The sequence below is a fragment of the Eptesicus fuscus genome, chromosome 20 (genome assembly GCF_027574615.1).
Source record: "Eptesicus fuscus isolate TK198812 chromosome 20, DD_ASM_mEF_20220401, whole genome shotgun sequence".
In the NCBI taxonomy this organism is placed as follows: domain Eukaryota; kingdom Metazoa; phylum Chordata; class Mammalia; order Chiroptera; family Vespertilionidae; genus Eptesicus; species Eptesicus fuscus.
Window position 1 is genome coordinate 18,771,322 of NC_072492.1, and position 21,711 is coordinate 18,793,032.

The 21,711-nt window shown below is 49.2% G+C and overlaps 1 protein-coding gene across 1 annotated transcript; it reads right to left on the minus strand.

Annotated features, from left to right (window-relative positions):
* Positions 1–1,996: 1,996 nt before the first annotated feature.
* PIPOX (pipecolic acid and sarcosine oxidase) lies at positions 1,997–15,006 on the minus strand. Its single transcript, XM_054709385.1, has 9 exons — positions 14,893–15,006; positions 12,599–12,747; positions 8,653–8,715; positions 5,212–5,425; positions 4,740–4,922; positions 4,077–4,229; positions 3,553–3,711; positions 2,915–2,990; positions 1,997–2,668 (listed from the first exon to the last, which is right to left on the minus strand). The coding sequence occupies exons 1-9, from the start codon at positions 15,004–15,006 to the stop codon at positions 2,538–2,540; spliced, it is 1,242 nt and encodes a 413-aa protein (XP_054565360.1). The 3' UTR covers positions 1,997–2,537.
* Positions 15,007–21,711: the final 6,705 nt, after the last annotated feature.

The following is a 21,711-nucleotide window of genomic DNA, read 5'->3' on the forward strand; positions in this document are numbered from 1 at the left end:
GAACGTGAGGGAGAGGTTCCCAACACCCTTTCTCCCCAGCTTTGCCAGCTTGGGAGCTGGCAAGAACGTAATTGATTCCTCTCTGTACCTCATCTTTCTCTCTCACACACACAATGCCTAGCTTTACAACTTACCACGTTCTCTTACATACATCCCGATACCTGCCTGGCACGCTCCCTCTCCTCCAAGTTTGCTTAAATGCTCCCTCCTCAATGAGTCCCACCCTGACCACCATCGAAAAGGGTAGTCCCTCCCCCCACATTCTCTATCTTCCTCACCCTGTTCTGTTTTTCCTCAACATACTTGTCACCTCCTAACATACAGTGTAACTTACTTATATATCTCATTTACACTTCTTCCCCTCTCTGGACTGTAAATTTCATAAGAGCAGAGATTTCCATCTGTTTTGTTCACAGTTATATCCACAGTGCCTAGCACAGTGCCTGGCACACAGCAGAAGCTCAATAAATATTTGTGTATTGAATGAATAAATGAATGAATGATCTCATTTAATCCTCACACACTCCTGCAGAGTTGGTTGATATTATTACCATTTTTTTTATTGTGGTAAAATATATATAACATAAAATGTACCATTTTAACCATTTTATGTGTGCAGTTTAGTGGCAGTAAGTACACTCAATTAAACCATGATTGTGTTTGTGATGTGTTAAATTAGGATGTGAAAGCATCATCAACATCCGTCTCCAGAACTTTTTAAAAAAATTTTCCCCCCTTTATTGATTTTTAGAGAGAGAGGAAGGGAGAGGAATAGAGAGACAGAAACATCAATGATGAGAGAGAATCATCATGCCTCCCACATGCCCTCCACTGGGGTCTGAGCCCACAACCCGAACATGTGCCCTAACCAGCAATCGAACCAGGTGACCTCCTGGTTCCTGGGTGGACACTCAACCACTGAGCCACACTGGCCGGGCTCCAAAACTTTTTTTATCTTCCCAAACTGAATCTCTGTCCATTAGATATTAATTCCTCATCCTTCCCTCCCCACAGCCCCTGGAGACAACCATTCTACTTCCTGTTTCTCTGAATACAATATGGGTCCTTTTGTGTCTGGCTTACTTCACTTGGCATTTTATCTTCAAGGCTCACCCAGGTGGCAGTATTCTGCCCATTTTGCAGATATGACGATGGTTATTATTACCACTTTACAGAGGCTGAGGTTCAGGGAACGATCTGAGAGCGGCGAAAAGCAGACTTGTCCCAGGGCTGATGGGATTGGCTGCCTTTTATAATTCCCCGGAGAAATCAGTGCTAAGCCATGTGCCTAGGCCTATATGGCAGTTGAAGAGTAATTTCCTTTGTGTTGTATTTCCTTTGGGAATAGTTATGCTCTTATTCCCATTTCCCACTCTTTCCCGCTCAGTAACTCCTCCTAATATTTTCACTACCGCCACCACCCTCCCACCAGTCCCAGTTTTCTCCTCCCCAGAGCACTTTAACTCCTTTCTCTTGGGTCCAACTGGCCTGGTCTGGAGAACCTCCTGCTTGGGTTCCATCTGAGTGCATTAAGCCTTGCTTGGGTCCCTGTTCCCACCCCTCACCCCTCCTCCCACCCTGGGGTAATCATAAGCCTGTTCCCTTTCAAAGCAATTAGTGCAAGGAGGCCAGCCGACTCGGTGCTAATGCCGTTTCATTAAGTGGGAGCAATCCTAATGATAATAAAATGGCACATTTAACATTCAAACATTGAACAGGGTTTCTAAGCGAGTGTGTCTCTCTTTCTTTCTGGTATAACAGTTCCATCTTCATAAGGACCTGACAATACACCTTAATGGGAGACTGGGGGACTGAGCATCTTTCCAGAACCAGAGAGAGGATGAGAACCAGACAAAGAATCCAGAGAAAAGGGGTGCAGTGCATCAAGGGGATAAGGACCCCCCAGGATTCCTGGGGTAATGGATTCTGTGGTGCTGAGTCTATATGAAAGGAGGTCATGCGGAAAATAAAGCCCACCACAGACTAAGGCAATGCCATTACTTATTTGTTGATTCAACATGTGTGTGTTTTTTTCCAACAAACATTTATGGTGCACCCACAATGAGCCAGGTTTTAGCAGAGCTTGTGATGGAGGGTGGCTCTAGTTTTAAGGAAAAGGAACTTCAAGGGCAGGAGTCATCTACAAATCGTCTTGTTTACCCTCCCCTGGGCAGCCTTAGTCAAACCCATCTCCAATTCATCAAATGTCCCAGCAAAGAGAATTTTAACAACCACTTTGGTCTCCTGCCCCGGTCCTTATGCCCCTCGTTGTACCGACATCCTCTCAAAGGTCCTTGCTACTCCATGATGATAGAATATTTGATTGACCTTCTAGAAGCAAGAAAGTAATGGGATTGAGGAGCTGGCCAGGGAAGAAGGTACATTCAACCGTCTGGTGTTTAGGGGGGGACTCTAAAAGCAGAAGAGGATGACATCCCACAGCCACTCCCTCCCCCCGAGAAGCCTTCCCAGCAGAGGGCTTTATTCACAGCCCCTGTGCTCAAAAGAAAGGCTGCTGGACTTCTTGGGTGTCGGGGTCAAAGGTGAGCTTTGCCCAGGCCAGGGAAGCGGCTGATTCGAAAAGGTGACAAGTCATAGGATGGTGTCAACTTCATGCTTAATTCATACAGGATCTTGCCCACAACAGGGGACAGCTTGAATCCATGCCCTAGAGGAAGAAGAACAGGTTGTCAGCGTCCTCAGAGACCGGGGCTGGGCTCTCTGGAGGTCCCCTACACCGTGCCGAGATAGAGCCTCCCACTATGAGCACCCGCTCCTCTGATTTCCCTGCCCAGCCCCTTATACACTCAGTGTCTAGGCGTTGGCCCCTAGTGGCCAGCTAACACCATTTTGCCTGGCAGCGAGCACTGGCCCTCGGCTTTAAGGCACCCCATCTCCCCCTCCTCAGACTCACCCGAGAATCCAGCACCAATGATAATGTTGTCATACTTCGGGTGTCGATCAAGAATGAAGTGTTTATCAGGGGTGTTCTAGAAAGAAACAACCACACCCGTGTCCTTTGAGGACAGAAGGAGGAAGAACTGCAGGCTCAGGAGAGAGAGGGTTAGGCTGGATTTCTTTCCAGAAAGAATGGGAATGCGGCACAGGAATGCTCCCTGCATGCCAGCGCCCCCTTTGGGTATGTCAGCCTTTCTCATTTGTCCATCTGCCTCTCTCCTCCACAGAGCTATGAACCCAGTAGGTGCTCAGTTAATGCGCGTAAACTAACTTAGCCAAGATGCCTCAGGCTCTGGTGACATCTGTCTCTTCTCTTTGTCCCTAAGGCCTGCTCAACTAGAACATCTTGCCAAAAAGTCTTTTAGAGCCCTTCTGGGAGACATGGTGAAGGACTGCCAGGCATAAGTCTAGTTTCCTAATGAAAAGGCATATGAATAACCTCTAATGGGCCCTCTCTGGTGGAGGTGAACCGAACCACAGAAATTAACTCATTTGTTTCAAGTCACATACTATGTCAGGAGTCGAGTCGAGCCCGAGCAGCGCCAGGCCAATCTGTCTCCTTCCCCTGTTCTCGGGGGCTGCCCACCCCCTTACCGTGTACATGCACTGCTCCACAATGGCAGGCTCGGGCTCTAGGTCAGGTAAGTGATCTCTGACAAAGCGGCTCAGGATTTGCACGTCCCGGATGTCTGAGAATGCTGCGGGGCAGTCCCGCTCCTCGGGATCTGCATTGTTGCCGTGGTGATAGCAGACCTGGCTCCCAATCAGAGCAGGGTGAGTGAGCTGCGAGGGCCACACGCCCACCCAGCCCAGGGGACAGGCTTGTGCACACAGTGCCCCCATCCATCATCCCAGCCTTCCCCAGCTCCTGACAAATGCTGCTTGTTGCCACGCAAGGTTGCCTAGTTGTTCATTCAACGCCAACCCTCTGTTTGCAAAGGAAGGGCTCCCGTTGTTGGGCCTCGGGACAGCTGGGTGTCTTGCAAGGCAAGTCGTGAACAGTGAGGTAGACTCCTGCTGCTGCCCTCCGGCATCTGAGGGAGTCTGCTGGGAACGTAAGAGCAGTTGCCCCGCTTCTGTGTGCACCCCTCCCAGCCTTCTCTCTGCCTTTCACTCACCTTCATCAGCCCTGGGTACTCGTCAGAGGGCAGCCCATAGATGTGGTGGGGAGCCAGTCTGAGGTCCAGGCCCAGGAAGCAGGGAAAGGCCTGGGACACACCATAGCTCCCAGGAACCTTCTCTCGCCAGTAACACACATTGATCCGCAGGGTCTTGAAGCAGGGAGAGGAAGTGGAAGATGAAAAAGGAAAGCCTTGGCACGCTAAAGACAACAAAACAGTTTCTTCTGGGGTCTTATAGCTGTGCAACATAGCCCGGATGCCCCACTCCACTCATCTATCCCTTTTACATCCAGTTGTCATGTCATTTGTGTGTTACATTATAACATGGTGCACAAAAAATCTCTGAATCTCTGTCTCTTCTCCCATTCTTAGTCTTCTCCTATAACTGCACCCCGCCTTCCTTCTTTCTCTGCAGGAATTAACAATACCTTATATTTATTGAGTGCTTACAAGTGGCCAGACCATCTCCCAAGGGCTTTATGTATATATTTTAATTTAATTCTCCAGCAGCCCTACCCCCCCCCCCCCATTTTACAGGTTATACAACTGAGGCTCAGTGAGGGAAAGGAATTTGCCCAAAGTTGTCCACCAGGAAGTGGCCATCTGGCTCCAAGGCTTCTTCTCTTAAGCACCAGCTCTCAGGCTTCCGCCGCCCCTTACCTGGAGAGGCAGCTCAAGTCCCAGGGGACGGAGGAGCCTGTTGGTCCAAGGACCTGCTGCGATGACCAAGCTGTTGGCTTGGTAACTCTTACAGGTGGTTTTCACTACGACCGGTAGCCCTGGTTTTATCTCCATCACCTTCTCTCCATCACACACTTTGCCTCCTAGCTGTCGAATTGCCTCCTGAAAGGACAGGATCAGAGAAAGGCAAATGGTGATGTATGCAGTTCACCCTGGTGGACCAAGAGTCCTTTGCTTAGGGCAGAAAAGAGTGCAGATTCTAGACCCCCTCTCCCACATTGGCAAGACCTAGCAGGGTGTCTAAAACTGCCCTGCCCAAAGGTCAAGACTAGAGCCAGCATGGCAAAGGCTTTCTTTCATCCAGTGGGGGGAGGGGGTTGGGGCATGACTGATTGGGACCCAGGATGCCTAGATGAGGAGCTGCATTGCCCCTAATACTGCACAGTATCACCTGGAGGGCCCGGAGGGCCTTGGCTGCATAGAGAACTCCTCCAGACTCTTCCAAGAGTCCCACTTCTCCCTTGGCCAACCGAATGTTGGGGAAATGTTGCTTCAGTTCTTCAGATGAAAGACACTGGTGTTTCACCCCCAGCCTAGACAAAGTAGCCTGGGTTGTCTTTAATTCTTGATTTTCCTTTACTCCCAGCAGGAGTAGTCCAGTCTGCCTGTAAATAAATAAATGAATAAATAAATGACACCTGGGTGAAGGTATGCATCAGGGCCCTGGGCCATTCTCTCTCATTCTTCAGCAAGGGACCCAGGGTCAGGCATCAAGGAGAGTCCCAGCCTCCCATTAAAAAAAAACAACAAACAACCCAAAAAACACATAAGTGGCCCTGTCCGGTTTGGCTCAGTGGCTAGAAAGTCAGCCTTCGGACTGAAGGGTTCCAGGTTCAATTCCAGTCAAGGGCATGTAGCTTGGTTGCGGGCACATCCCCAGTAGGGGGTGTGCAGGAGGCAGCTGATCGATGTTTCTCTCTCATCGATGTTTCTAACTCTCTCTCCCTCTCCCTTCCTCTTGGTAAAAAAAAAAAAAAAATCAATAAAATATATTTTTAAAAAACACACAAGTGAAGTTATCTCAACTCTGTTGCAAGAACCACAGTGTTATTGAGCTGGTTTCCAGGCCATTCCCAAGTCTGCCCTTGTCTCTCACTACTATAGGTTTGCTTGTTTCTCCCTCATCCCTCTCAGGATCCATTCTGTCTTTGAGGGCCAAGACCCTAAGTCCTCTTTTATTTCCACACCTAGAAAGCGGTAGGTGTTCCATGAGTTTGATGTGACCTCTTCCCTTCCTCCCACCCCCTGACCCTATTCACTATTTTCATCTTGACTCTTCATCCTCTTCCCCCACCCCTGCTGTTTCTTTCCCCTGTCCCTTTTCTTGTCATGTAATGTTTTGTCCCTTCCTTTGTCTGTCTGTCTCTCTGTTCCTTCTTAGAGGCTGCCCATTTGGTGGAAAGGGTCCTAAATTGGGAGGTCTGGCTCTGGGGCCAGTCCCAGCATCCCCTGTGACCTAGCTCTGGTTTATCCAGGCCCCACATTCCTCCTCTGCGACAATGTCTATTGGACTATTGGTGGTTCCACATCAATGTGCACCATCTCCAACCCAGGGGCATGTGGAAATGTCATGGGCCTTTTTTTTTTTTCTTTTATATCACAATGCCTGGAGGTTGCCATTCACATTTAGTGGGCAAGGACCAGGGATGCTAAACCTGCAATGCTCAGGAAGATCCCACCCAAATGCCAATAGCACCTTCATGCAGAAATGCCAGAAGAAGGTCTCTTAAGGCTCCAGCAATTAATTTAATGATTCTACAATTTTGTTTCTCTTTATACTTCCCTCTGTGCTTCCTACTCACTAAGGGAGTAAAAACTGTTTCTCTGTAACTGCTTTCCGTCTCTCGGTCACAAGAAACCAGAGACCCCTTTTTTGTGGAAACTGATCTAAACAATGGAAGGGTCACTTTGGCCCCTGGAACCATTCCTGTCATCTCTCTCAGTTTCAGCAGCCGCGGTGACCGGCATCAGCCTGGTACATCCTCCGGGTACCACATATAAAGCTCGTAATAGCCTATAATGGAGTCTCATGGATATTACATGCTTCCAAATCCCACATTATCTGGTTGGGGGGATTAAAGAGAAGATTGGGAGGGGTTAGGGACGCAGCGGGCCCCGGGGCTGGTGTCAGTACACAGAGCCACGCAGCGTGCCCAATTCATTTGCCATGGCCCCTGCCTACCCAGCATTCACCACTGGTGAGAAAGCAATAAGTAACTCTGCCTCTTCAAAGCTCAGCAGAGGAAGGATGCTAGAGAAATCCCCACTAGCAGCAGACAGTCTTTTTCCTGTGGCCCCCCAAAAAGAACCTCAGATGGCCGCTCAGCTAATGGAAACTTGCCCAGTAAACATCATGGTCAACAGGATAATTAAGAAGTCACCCAAGTGTATGTTCTTGAGCCCTTTTTACCCGATGGGGTTGCAGCTGGGTGGAATTCTGGGAAAGACTTGGCTTAACCCCTCACTAGAGCAGTCAGATCGCTGGCCTGGAAGTAGAACAGCATATCCTAACCCTGCCTGCAATGCATCAGCCTTGGTCTCTCATATGCTCTCAGATTTAGTTCCTTTTCCTTTCTCCCTCCGCCCTTCCTTTCTCCCTTCCTCCTTTTCTTTCTTCCTTCCCTCCTTCTCCCCTTCCTTCCTTGAAATAAGATCCCCTCTCACAGGAATGTACAGTACAGGGAAAATGAACGCATGCCAAGACAACGGGCCAATCTGCTGAATTATGAAATGCTGAGTGACGTTCTCATTCCCAAGCCGTCCTGCGGTGGATGAAGCGGGAGCTCCCCATCCCGAGGAGTAATCAGCGAGCCGGTTCTGCCGGCGACTGTAATTGTGCCGATCGTAATCATTTTGCTCCCGCTCTCTGCCCCTGTGGCATTTATTTCTTAGCCCAGATATTGATCTAACAGTGGGAAATTTTCCATCTGAATCGGTGATGCTGGACCCTCCCTTGGTCCGAAGATGCGTTTGGGAAATTCTCATTTTCCGTGGATCACGGCTGAGCTATTTGGCCTGAGGGAAACCGTGCCCTGCTGGAGAAACGCCTCGGATTGGAGGGAGATTTTTGACCATTATGAGCAAATCGGAAATAAATGTAAAACACTGCCTGGAAACGCAAAGGCCTGTCATTACGGGAGATAGGTGAGAGGCTCCTGTGGGAAATGCTTAGAGAATGGGAAATCAGTCAATCAAAACCGGGATGGGGGAATGGGCCTTCCCCCCAGTATGAAGATAGATGACTTCCGTGGGCAGACTGAAAATCATTTAAGTGCTTATTTTTTTTAATGGCTTTTCTAGATCCCAATGAACAGACTGCTCATTCTGCATCAATTTCTCGCCCCGGTGCCCTGGGCCTCCCTCTCCTCTTTTTTGCTCTGACCTTAGGCTACAAAATTTGGGGAGGCATCACAGGAAATGCCCAGAAAATGACTGGTCGGGGCTGGCCTAGCAAGAAGGCACCCCGAGTGAGGCTGGGTGGTCAGGAAACCCTGCAAAGAGTGCAGCTCCCCACTCCTCGGGTGCCCTCAGCTGAGTGCAAAGCATCGTGCCTTCCTCCCAACCCCCGCTGGATCTGGCACGAGGAAGAGGGAGTCAAAGATTCCTCCCAAGGCTCATGTTGACTCGATGGCCCCACTGAAGCCATGGAGTTGGTGATTAGGGATTTCTACCAGTTACTATAGCAGGACCGGAGGCAAGATGAGTGGGGAGGAATTGGGGGGCTGGGGGGCGGGGGCAGACATCTCTCCCCACACCTGCCAACTCCTAGCCCAGTCTCCAGCTCCCCCGTCTCTGGGTTAAAAGTACCAGGCAAGCCAGCTCTCAGAGTCACCTTGGGGAAGGGATTCGAGGAAGGACTCGGTGATGGCTGCTGTCTTTGTTGGTGCTGGAGCAGCTCTTGGCGTTTCATCTTCTGCTCAGTGGGCCGAGGTGGAATCGGTTAACAAAGACCGCTCCAGGGAGGGGATGTGGCTGACAAGCCAGACACTTCGCAGACACAGGAAGCCGCAGCTGCGGAGGGGGCCACCAGGTTCTGCCAGCAGCTGTACTGCCTACGGCTGTGATCTTGTCTGATATTGTCAGCTAAGCAGGGGCAGCCGGGGTCAGGAGCTAGATGGTAGGCCTCAAAGGGAAAAGGCGGGGCGCGAAAGAGAGGGGCCACAGAGCTGGGATTTGCTGTTGCTATCAACGTGCTGGCTGTACACATCACAAAGGCTCAGACCTTGTGATCTGACACATGTGTCAGAGTCTGTTTCCAGAATATATGCAAATATCCGGAGCTCACCCATGTTTAGTATGCCACTGTCACAGGAAGCGACAGAACAGACTAAAAAGAATTGAGCAACCGCCTCACCCAACAACTCCTGAAGGTGTTATTTTTTTTTTTAAATCATCATCAAATAGCATTAAGTAAATACATCCATATCTATCAGTTAGATTATGATATTGTGCTAGTTCTTCCAGAAGAATCTGTTACTATATGATCCACCACGAAGATGATGGATTATTTAGAAAATCCGAATTAAGAACAAAAGCTAAAGGAATAGGAATGGGAAATATCTATTCTGTGTCCCCTACTAAGTTAAAACACACACACACACACACACACACACACACACACACACACACAAATAAATTAGTGTGCCTGAGTAAATTAGGTTAGCCATAAAAAGGACTTGTTAATAATAATACTAATAGCCCTAACCAGTTTGGCTCAGTGGATAGAGCGTCGGCCTGTAGAATCAAGGGTTCCAGGTTTGATTCTGGTCAAGAGCATGGACCTTGGTTGCGGGCACATCCCCCGTAGGGGGTTGTGCAGGAGGCAGTTGATTGATGTTTCTCTCTCATCGATGTTTCTAACTCTCTCTCCCCTCTCCCTTCCTCTCTGTAAAAAAATCAATAAAATATATTTTTTAAATAATAATAAGACAGAACACCTAACACTCTATATGACTTTTAAAGTTTTCAAAGCACATTCACTTTTCTCTTTCTTTTTCATAATTGAGGCTGGGAGACATCAGAATGGTCTTTTAAGGAGGTTTATGTACGTCGCTGTCTTTAAATGTACATCAGCAGTCTTCTGATCTGGGATGATTTAGCAATAAACTTGTTCGGAGACAGGGGGTAAACAAAGGAACCAATATGTGGTATCTTCTAAACCAGGGGGCCAGCACACTACGACCCAGGGGCCAAGTCGGGACTGACACTTGTTCTCGTCACAAGCCAAGATGGTGTTCGTATTTTTTTAATGGTTGATAAAAAGCAAAAAGAAGAATATTTCATGACATGACAATTATATGAAATTTTTGTGTCCATACATAAATTTTTTTGGGGACACAGCCATGCTTATTTGTTTACATATTCTCGGTGGCTGCTTTCACGCTGCAGTGGTAGAGTTGAGTAATGGGCAAAATTCGATAGTTGCAACAGAGACCATATGGCCTGCAAGACCTAAAATACTATTTGGCCATATACAGAAAAAGTTTTCCAAACCCTGCTCTAGACTATAGGAATTCTGTGATTTGCACTAATGGGTGAAGGCCCTGACTACTCAGTAGCAACCCCCTAATGAGATTTAGTGAGAATTAAATGAGTTAATAATATATCAGGTAGTTTTAGAACAACCTTACTTTCTTACTATAAGCACTAAACGGGTGATGACGATGATGATGATAATGATGCTTTGTTTAAGCCCTTTTCATACTTATCCTCACAACAGCCCCTGAAAGAGATATTATTACTCCTACTTTACAGATGAGAAAACTGAGTCTCAAAGACATTAAACAGTTTGCTCCAAACCACACAGCTAAATGTGTCAGAGCTGATATCTAAAGCCAGGCCTGCCTGGTTCCAGAGTCCTGTCCTCCTGCCAAAGAAGAAGATTAGGAAAATATGAGCATCTCCTACCCAAGGGTGCCTTTCCCTCGCTCCCTTCCCAGCAGCCTTTCCCCTTGATGTTCTTGGTTGCTGCATCCCATCTGTCTCCTCCTGCCCTACTTCCTCCCTGGCTCAGTTGAGATAGGATGTGGCTGACCCAAAACAGGTGGGAGGAACTGCCATTTATTGAAAAGTGCTAGGCACTGTGCCAAGTATTTCACAAGTCTCGTTTAATCCTCAGAAAACCCTGTGAGAAAATATGAAACACAGAGAGGTACAGAAACTTTCCCAAGGTCACATAGCCGGTAAGAGGCATAACACAAAGGCAAATTCAAGCTTTCTGACTCCAGACACTCTTATTGAAAAAAAAAAAATATATATATATATATATATATATATATATATATATATATATATATTTAGCCCTGACCGGTTTGGCTCAGTGGATAGAGCGTCGGCCTGCAGACTCAAGGGTCCCAGGTTCGATTCCAGTCAAGGGCATGTACCTTGGTTGCGGGCACATACCCAGTGGGGAGTATGCAGGAGGCAGCTGATCAATGTTTCTCTCTCATCGATGTTTCTAATTCTCTCTCCCTCTCCCTTCCTCTCTGTAAAAAAATCAATAAAATATATATTTTTTAAAAATAAAAGTTTAATATATATATATATATATATATATATATATATTATATATATATTGATTTCAGAGAGGAAGGGAGAGGTAGAGAGAGACAGAAACATCAATGATGAGAGAGAATCATTGATTGGCTGCATCCTACTGGGGATTGAGCCTGCAACCTGGGCATGTGCCCTTGACTAGAATCGAACCCAGGACCCTTCAGTCCGCAGGCTGACACTCTACCACTGAGCCAAACCAGCTAGGGCCAGACACTCTTCTAATGTCTCTTTTAGTCGCCTCCTTGTCTGCCAGGAAGAAGTTTGCCCTCCAAGGCCTCAACATTTCTTTAAGCACAAGAGACTCAGCAGTATTCACAGATGGCTGACAGAGAGGGATCCCTATGCCAGGTCGCCCCTCAGCAGGACATGCTCCTTTATTTGGGTGCTGGGTGCATTAGCAGCCTCTGGAATAAATCTGTAATTAGCTGCCCTAGCTGTATTTGCATAATGGATTTCACTTTGTTCTTAAGTTAATGGTGTTTTTGCAACAGAACAGTAACCTCTTGGTTCCTGTCCATTAAAATAACTGTCACCCTGTAGGGTAGAGCTAGAGTTTTGTAGGAAGTTCAGTTAAGAGCCATAGAGATCAACAATTAAAAAAAAAAAAAAGAGCCACAGAGAAGATGGGAGCGGAGGTGGTTGGGTGGCTAAAGTTCTCTTTGTATCACAGGCTTTCTTCCCCATGAGCGTGTGAAAGGTCAGTTAGGAGGGGGCCTTGAGGGTTGTCATGGGGGCAACAAGGAAAAAGCTGCAGGCTCACTCCCTGGCAAGCAATGGGGTCTGAGGAGCATCCCTGCTTTGTTGTATGGGAGGAGGTGTTCAGAGAGAGTAAAGTGGATTTATAGGGGTCACTCTGGGAGTTGGGAGCTGCACCCAGCATGAAAAGTTATGATACTAGTAGGAATATAAAGAATCAAGACAGCAGCCTCCTCTTCTATAACCATCCCTGCCCTAAAAGAATCTCGGATGGCTTCATGGAGATCTAGATACAACCTCGACTAGCCTTGGACACATGGTCTGAACCCAGCCCTGGAACTCAGACCCTGGCGGCAGCCATCTGGACCGGTGGGTGATCATGACGGTGAGCAGAATGCTTCCCTGTGACTGGCACTCCCCTAGGCCCTGTGTCCCTCCATGGCACTTCAAGTGTTCACGGCACTGCGCCCTCACATCCTAGAAGCACCGCCAGGTGCCAGGCCCCATGATTCAAGGAATTCTCCAACCTGTATAATTGGGTTCCAGCTTCGTGCTCCAGCTGGGCCCATATCTGGTAGCACTCATCCATCATGTGGGTGTAAAAGTCTTCAGGGTATGCCCTTCGGATTATCCGGCTCTGCCCGTGGGAGCTTCCTCGGGAGTGTGGTAGAAAGAACTGGAAGTGGAGAACAAGAGAGACAACTGAAGCTGTTACCCCTTGCACTGCCCCCCCCCGCCCCCCTTTAAGAGCCAGCTCATCAAGTCAAGCAGGAGCTGTCAATCAGGAGCACTTATCCTTCAAGTATTTCCATACATTCTCCCTTTATGATCACGTTCCTGACCTGCCTATCAGAACAGAAGTTCTTCAGCTTCCTTTTTGCTAACACCATTCACATCCCGAAGCCCCTTTGTTAGTGTGTCTTCAGTCCTCCTGCTGCGACCCCATCCTACTTAGAGGCACAGAGAAGCAGAATTAGAAAGACCTTTGAGATCATTCTAGTCTAGCCCCTCATTTCATGGACTAGGAAACTGATGCTGACTATTTCCCTGTGGCTTCGGATCACTCAGGACAAGGAAACCACTTGGGATTTAGCAAAAAATGGAGAGTTGCCTGCAAGGTTGAACCAAGAATCCCTCGGGCTTTGAAAAAAAAAAAATGACAGAGAAATTTTTTAAAAAGTTTTTCAGCCCTAGCCAGTTTTGCTCAGTGGATAGAGCATTGGCCTGCAGACTGAAGGGTCCCGGGTTCGATTCCAGTCAAGGGCACATGCCTAGGTTGCAGGCCCAGTCCCCAGTAAGGGGTGTGCAGGAGGCAACCGATCAATGATTCTCTCTCATTATTGATGTTTCTCTCTCTCTCTCTCTCTCTCTCTCTATCTCTCTCTCTCTCTCTCTCTCTCTCTCTCTCTCTCTCCTTCCTCTCTGAAATCTATTATATATATACTAGAGGCCCGATGCACAAAATTTGTGCATGGGGAGGTTGGGGAGGGAGGGTGTCCCTCAGCCCAGCCTGCACCCTCTCCAATCTGGGACCCCTCAAGGGATGTCCAACTGCCCATTTAGCAGTCAGACATCCTTCTCACAATCTAGGACTGCTGGCTCTCAACCGCTTGCCTGCCTGCCAGCCTGATCACCCCCTAACCACTCCCCTGCCAGCCTGATAAATGCCTAACTGCTCCCCTGCTGGCCCAATTGCCCCTAACTGCCCTCCCCTGCAGGCCTGGTTGTCCCCAACTGCCCTCCCCTGAAGGCCTGGTCCCCCCCAACTTCCCTCCCCTGCAGGCCTGGGTCCTCCCCAACTGCCTTCCCCTGCAAGCCTGGGTCCCCCCAACTGTCCTCCCTGCAGGCCTGGTCACCCCCAACTGCCCTCCTCTGCTGACCCGGTCACCCCTAACTGCTCTCCCCTGCCAGCCATCTTGTGTCCACATGGGGGCAGCCATCTTGTGTGTTGGAGTGATGGTCAATTTGCATATTACCTCTTTATTATATAGGATTATTATATAGGATATATATATATATATATATATATATATATATATATATATATTTTAAAGGTTTCCAACTAGTCCAGCTTATTACCAAGAAGAATCAACCAAACCAAAACCGGCCTGGATAGCTTTAGGCAGAAGGGGAGGGGAGGAATCTGTGGCAGGTGAGCTGGGTGGACATGTCCTGGGAAGGACCCTGTAGATAGGCAGGCCCACCCACATGTGCATGGTCACAGTAGACAGCACTGCCTGAGGTCACCTTTTCTATAAGGAAAAATAAGACCAAAGTCTTATTTCCTGTGCATCAGACAGGAAGCTGCTATTATCTGGAGGTGGCAGAAAAAAACAGAAGCCGCCACTGGGTGCCAGGGTGAGAGGCCAGGAATGTGCAGGGAAGAATCCTACCTCTGAGGCTGACAAATCAGCCTTGCTTCTAGACAAAATTAGCTTTACTTAAGGTTACTCAAAGCAGAACGGATTCGTTTTCTGGGCCAGATCAACCATTTTGGCACAGAAGAGAATGGACAGCAAGAAGGAAGAAAACAGGGCCTGGGACACTTCTTGATCAAGGGCAGGAACTGGGCGGGTGGGGTGCAGGGGCGGGTGGTAAAAGGAGAAAATCCACCTAGAAACCCGATATGGGTCTTAGGGGCGGGTGGACTTTCTTTGCGTTGTGATGATACACACACCAGGCAGCTAAGCTACAAATTGCACGGAATTTGTGATGACCAGGCCCTCTGGCCTGGCCCCATAGCCTGCGAGCTCTGGAAACCTCTCTCTAGGGGAGAGGCAGGGACAGTCCCTAAGGTCAGGAGCACAGAGGGACACAGTACCTGCTCCAGCAGGAGAACTCTCTTCCCGTGTTTGGCCAGGTGGTATGCAGCGAAGCAGCCCTGGATGCCTGCCCCGATCACAATGGCATCACAGAGGTCATTCTGAGCAGCCATGATGCCCACTTAGCCCTGCAGCCACAGAGCCCACACACAAAGGAGAAGGCAAGCAAAGCAGGGCTCTGGGCTGAAGGAGGAGGAGTAGGGCAAAGTCCAGCCTGGCCAGCATTCCCACAATCCCCTGGGGCGGTGTCCTTCTCCCCTCCCCCAAAGCCTAGCACAGGGCTCAGCCTGGCCTCCCCTGCAGAGCAGAGCTGGGTAGTCTGATTTGTGAGGGTTAGCCCAGCTCAGCTGCCAGCCTCGCCCTTTCATCTCTCTAGCTTTCTATTCTTGGCTCAATTATTGTCATGCAAATGGGCTCCTTCCTATGCCACCTTCCCGTCTCATTATGATCTTTGTCTCTGGGACCTCGGCCTTGGAATTTCAATGCCTCCTAGACCAAGCTGGGCACCAGGAATGCTGCCTCCCCCTGCTGGCTTTCCTCTCTGGAGCCTGATTTCCTTTGAAGATGCTAGAGGGCCGAACTAAGAACTTGGCACTACGCCCAGGATAAGGTCCACCTCCCTGGGGGTGGTGAGGTCAGGGGGTAGGTGCTGGGGCCAATTGAAAGGGCAGTCTTGTGATTATAAAATTACTCTCAGCGTGTTTTACTTTCATTTTTTTAAAAAAAAAGGAGAAGAAGAGAAGATCCTGAACCAATGGAAAGGACAGAGGGAGGGGAGGAGCCTTCTCCTGAGGCACAGACAGAGGGCCAGGCACCAGCCCAGGGCACGGAGGGGCCCATGGAGCGCTCCCCCTGGGCGAGGCAGGGTGCTAAATAAGTACTTCCACGTGCATTTGGGACGGAGCCAGGATGGGTAGGGCCTAATTCTTATATGATTTGGCGGTCCTCTTTAAGAAGAGGAAAAGAAAAATGATGAATACAAAATTAGGTGCTAGGACTTGGAAGAAACCATGCAATTAAGGAGCCCCAAGGTTGACATTTCATTAGCTTCATGGTAAAACTGCCTCTGCATGCATTGTCCCATTTAATCCTTACAGCCCTAGGCGGAAGTATTTTTATCTCCACTTTTGGCAGGTTAAAGATGACCCCAAACTCCCTGTCACTCCTCCTGTCACAGGCTCTGAGATTGCTTGACCAATAGAATACGGCAGAAGTGACACTGGGACTCTTTCTGGCCCAGGCCTTCAGAGACAGAGCTTCCTCTTGCCTTGGAGCGCTCACTGCTGGAGTCCTGAGCGTCCATGTTGGAAGGGCAGCCACCCTGTGGGAGGGACCACGTGGGGAGGCCCCGAGACTACATGGAGAGCCAGACGTGAGAGTGAAACCATCTTGGACACCAGCCCAGCCCAGCCACCACCTAAATACCACCGAGTGACCCAAGGTATGTCCCATGGAGCAGAAGAATCACCCAACCACACCGCATCTGAATTCCTGACCTGCAAAACCATAAAGCAGAATAAATCCGATCTTTGTTCTTAGCCGCTAAGTTTTGGGGTAATTGATTATGCAGCCATGCCAAAATGCCACTTTACAGCCAAAGACATCAAGGCTTACAGAGGTTATAACTCACCCAATGCCACACGCCTGCTAAACACAGGCACTGAGGTGTGAACCCAGGTGTGTCTGCTCCAGAACCTGTCCCCTTAGCCACTGTGCGAGGCTGGGGAATCGTCAGAACTTGTAGTGATGATTCTGACTTGAATACGTTGCTGTTTCTCTCGTGGCCATACTGTCAGTGGGAGAAAAGAATGGACCGGGAGATCCATGCGAACCCAGTTCAGTGGCCGCCCCCAGCAAAGAATGCCCCTGCGTGACCTTGGCCACAAGCTGTCTTCTCGGCCCAGCCCTTCCTTTTCTGGGAATACAGGAGCCCAGAGAGGAGGTGCCCTATGACTGGCTTTCTTTTTCCTTCTGGAAAAAAAAAAAATTGCTCTAGAATCCATAAGTCATCTCAGCCCCACCTCACCCCAACCCACAGGCACAAGATAACATCCACCTCACAATTGGACAGCTCCCCTAGGGTAAAAAATGGCAAGCATAGCCGAGAAAAATGTACTATTTAAGTATATAAAGGCTTGATATAAATATATAAGGTCAGCCCCCAGATTTCTCTTGATAAGATGTCAGAGGAGATAAACAGTTTACACACAAGGAAAAGCAGATAGTAAATCCTCGCATGGAAGTGTGCCCAGCCTCACTAGCAACGAAAGAAATGGAATTAAATAACTTCAAGGCACGATTATGTGCCCATTAAATGAGCAAAAATAAATAACAATGATAACATCTGATGGTGTCAGTGCTGTGGGGACGGAGAGGAGGGTGGCAACTCCGAGTGCCCGGGGTCTGTGGGGAACGCTGGGGCAGTGTGCACGGACAGTAAAATCGTTTAAACCTTCTGACCTAGAAACCTGACTTGGGGAACTATACCCCAAGGAAATATCAAGGGGAGAAAAAGACATTTGTATGAAGACATTTATAGCTGTGCTCTTATAGTACAAAAGATTGGAAACAGCCGGCCACAGGGAATAGCTGAACAAACTCTGGCACGTTAACACAATGGAGTACTATGTGGCGATTCAAAATGACAGAGGCAAGGACTGTGGGCTCCGCGGAAATGTGCACAGTATATGAAATCACACTGAGGAGGAGAAGCAGGATACAAATAGACACACAGATCACAACCCCTAGTTGTGTGTGTGTGTGTGTGTGTGTGTGTGTGTGTGTGTGTGTGTGTGTGTTAGCAAAGATCTAAAGAGAATTAGGCGAGGTCATTGAGCTTAATGCTCATTAGTTTCCGTATTCTATAAAAAATTGTGCTTCCATTGACAGTTTATGAAAGAAGGAGGAATCCCCCTGGGATGCAGATGCTTTAGATCTCCCCCCCGTCCCTGGTTCCAGGGTCGGGGCAAGTTCTTTCTTTGTTCTCATCTCCGTTTTGCCTGCTGCCCATAACATTTCTTATTGTTCGTCCTCCAGAAAAGCGACAAAGCCGATGGCATCCCCCCTCTCCTTTGTCTAATATGATAACCCTTCAGAGATAAAATGACAATTCCATTTCCTCGTCCCTACTTCACAAGCCCGCCCTGGATTCCTGGACTCGAGCATTATGCTGCTTGTTAAGAATTTCAAACGGCTCCTCCGAAAGCATACACTGGCCGTGGCCCAACCTTGAAATGAAAAGCAAATTGACTTCTGAAGGTTTCTCCTCTATCTCAGGGCCGCCTGTCCTTGTGGCTGTCCTGACAGGGGAGGGAGAGAGGAGCGAGCCCCTCAAATTCCATTTTAACACCCATTCTGGGTTGGAGGACCATGAAAGGGAGAGCCCGCAGCCCTGCACCGTGCTGTTGTGTGTCAGCAATTGTGGCTCGTGTCCTGGGGCAGAGCCACTGAGGATGTGAGGCTGAACTGCTCATCGGATGGCTTGATTGACACTTCACAGATGGGGGTGGGAGAGCCAAGCCGGGGAAGCAGCAATCTGTACAGATCAGAAATAATTAGGGGCCCTGAAGTGAGAGAGAGAGAGAGAGAGAGAGAGAGAGGAGAGAGAGAGAGAGAGAGAGAGAGAGAGAGAGAGAGAGAGAGAGAGAGAGAGAGGAGAGATCTAGGAGTTGAATGGTGAGGGAAAGGGGCTTCTGTTGTCTTTCCTCTGCCACTCTTTGCCAAGAAATGGGAGCCTGGGGCAAGAAGGCAGACAGGCCAGAGGAGATGGCCCCTCCAGACCCATCCTGCCAGCTGCAGGGGGGGACGGGGGGGAGGGGGTAGGAGCTGAATGTGCAGAAGACTCCAGCGTGAGAAAATGAGGAGAGGCAGAGCTGGATCCCTACATGGTCTCCCTACACACTGAGGACCCACTGAATGCTTAGGTTCCATCCCCTCACCTCCATCCCTGCTCCCTTTTCACAGGTCATCCCTCTGCCTTCCCTCACCCAGATTCTCGCATTAACCTCTTAACAGTCTCCCGGTCCCATCCTTGCCCCTCTTAATCTACCCTTCCACCCTGCCTGGCTCCTCCCTCTGAACTGTAAACCTGAACGGGTCACTCCCCTGCTGGAACGGCTCTAACAGCTGCCATTCTCTCTGAGGATAAAATCGCAGCTCCTTCGTTTGGCACACGAGGCAGTTTACGTCCTGGCCTCCGCCTGCTCCTGCAGCCCGTCTACCACAGGTCCCTTCTCACTGTGCTCCTTAGGCCTGGCTACTCTGAGCTAAGAGAGGTTCCAGCATTTGCTGTGATGATACCAAACTCCCCCACGTCCCTTCCCACTCTGTCTGGTCTCAGCGTTAGCAATGAGCATAGTGTATTGTAATTGTTTGCATGTCTGCCTTCCCCCCTAAGCTCTGTAAGGGGCAGGGGGTCTCCTTTTGATTGTCATTTTTCATAGATAATACAGACATGTGCAACAACAATGAAAAGGTAAAGAAGAGAAGTCTCCTTCCCGCCCTGTGCTCAGCCACTTCATTCACCTCATCACATGCGATACTGTTCCTCTTTTCCTTTGTTGTCCTTCCTGAGATGCTCTATGGGAACACAAACTTACTTACATGGTATATTCTTATTCCTTTTTCATCTCAGAAACGTTTCCATTTCCTATATTTTGTCTTCTCCAAGAGTCATAGGGAGCTGGCACATTCTGCTGATGGCTGCATAGTATTCCATGGACCGAGGGAGGCATTTGGGACAGAGAAGGCACCCACATGTGTTTGCTGAGTGGGTGGAGGGTCTCTCTGGCTGTCACAGGTGCCCTATAATCGTGTGGCTCTCGAGCTCTCTGGTATTAGGTGCTCAGGGAGGGGAGAGGTCCCTCTGGGCTGGCCCCAGAGTTACATCAAAGCCTGCCGGTGCCTTGTGTGAGCAGCTGAGGGCAGTCCCCACCTTCAGGCCAGGAGGGGTTGGGGCTGGGGCTGGAACACCCAGAGACTCTGGCTTCTGCCTCCCGCCCTGCCTTTGTTTTTGCATTTGTTAAATGGCACTATTAAGGTCAACTCTGCTCCCTGAAGATACAAGAATTCAAGTGCTACTCCGTCTCCAGGAGAGGGAGAAAAATAAGGCACGTCCTGGAACCTGGGACTGAAACCTGTGAGAAAACACTGTCATCCTTTAGCCCAGGGATGCACCTCCCCTGTTCTCCGACCTCGCTGGGACCAGAGGAAAGGCGGTAAAATGAGGGAAGAGGTGCTGTCATTGTCTTACGATGAACACTGGCATCTTCTTCCTCTTATCTCAAGGTCCTTCTATCGCAGCTCTTTTCAAATATGTGTGCATATTTGCACACTCACCTGATTGCGGTGCCCTAACATATCCCCAGGTGTTCATTAGTAGGTGTCTTTATACATATGTATATCCCGGTGGGTATATTCCCACCACTAGGCTTTGGAGAAGGGCCCATCAGAGCTCAGCAGCCACTGGGGGAGATGACAAGTCAGAATGCTGAGGACTGGGGTCCCAATTCTCAGGTGAGGGTGTGTCTGGGATGGAGGCGACATATGCACCCTGTCCGGAGCCTCTCCTCCCTTCTCTCCCATGACTTTTCCATGATTCATAGCCTGGACCTCAGGACGCTCTGGGGTGAGGAAGCGTGGGGAGGAGTGAGACTTGGGGCAGGAAAAGTAAAGTTACCATTCGCGTGGATTGGGCTGGCTTGACAGGTGACAAATGACAGCCCAAATGCAGTAGCGTGCAGGAAGATGAACTCCAGGGATTTGCTCTCTGGTGCTCTCCAGTTTCCAAGTACATGTGGTGTTCCCCCGGCTCTGTCCGCAGCCTGACCACTGATGCTGCAGTTTGTTAGGGAACGCAGACACCACGCTGCACACCATACTGCCAGGCACAGGGGCACGGAGGCAGAGAATCCGAGGAAAGCCAGAGGGAAAGGAGAGAGGGAAGGGAAGCAGAATTCCGGATATCAACCTCTAAGTCATCTTCCGTTCCCGGTTCCCTGTTCCCGTTCTCTGCAGGCTGGCCCCCAAAGCCGGCCTGGCCCGTCTCCTGAGCCACGTGCCTGCAAGACTCATCTCTTCCTCTGCTTCCTCCCTGGTTCTTATTCTTCTGTGGTTTCTTCTGTTTCTGCCTTGGGCCCCCCTCCTTCCCTTGACGTAGAGAAAGAGAGATTTGAGGGAAGGCCTTCGCAGATACTAGTAAGTGGGAGGAAACAGGGGCCTGATTGGGGGAGAGGCCTCCAGGCAGTGGAAGGAGGAGGAAGGGAAAGGGAGCGGAGAGTCTCAGGCACCAAAGCCACATGGCTCTGCTTCTTAGTGAGAAGCTTAGTGCTCTTTCTCCCAATGGGGATTTTGTGGGAAATTTAGCCTGCAGGGGCTGGGAGGGCAACTCTCAGCGCTACCCCTCTCTCCTCTCTCAGCTGGCTGCTGGCTTAGGCAGGACTTTCAGGGTTGGGATTTACCAACCTCTTGAATGAATCTGTGGGCCAGTGTCTTCCATGAGTTCTGGAGAATTCTCAGCCATTATCTCTCCTCAAATATTTGCCTCTGCCCTATTTGTTCTTTCCTCTCTTTCTGGGACGTTCATTAAACATGTATTAGGCCTGTATCCACTGTATCTCCTCTCTTCTCCATTGTCCTCCCCTTTTATGTCTCTCCGTGTGCATTCTGGGTAATTTCTCACTATTATCTTTTACTTTGCTAATTCTCTATTCCACCGCATCTCGGCTGCTTTTAAATTAATAAGTTGAGTTTTAATTGCAGTTGCAGTGGGTTTTTAAAAATTTTTAGGATCGTTACCTTTTTTTCAGTCCATTTTGTCA

Coding starts and splice junctions, on each gene's coding strand:
- PIPOX (XM_054709385.1), bottom strand. CDS start 15,006: ATGGCTGCTCAGAATGACCTCTGTGATGCCATTGTGATCGGGGCAGGC. Junction 4,230..4,739: donor GACTTGAGCTGCCTCTCCAG/GTAAGGGGCGGC, acceptor CCCTGCTTCAAG/ACCCTGCGGATCAATGTGTG. Junction 2,991..3,552: donor TGGAGCAGTGCATGTACACG/GTAAGGGGGTGG, acceptor GTTTCTTTCTAG/AACACCCCTGATAAACACTT.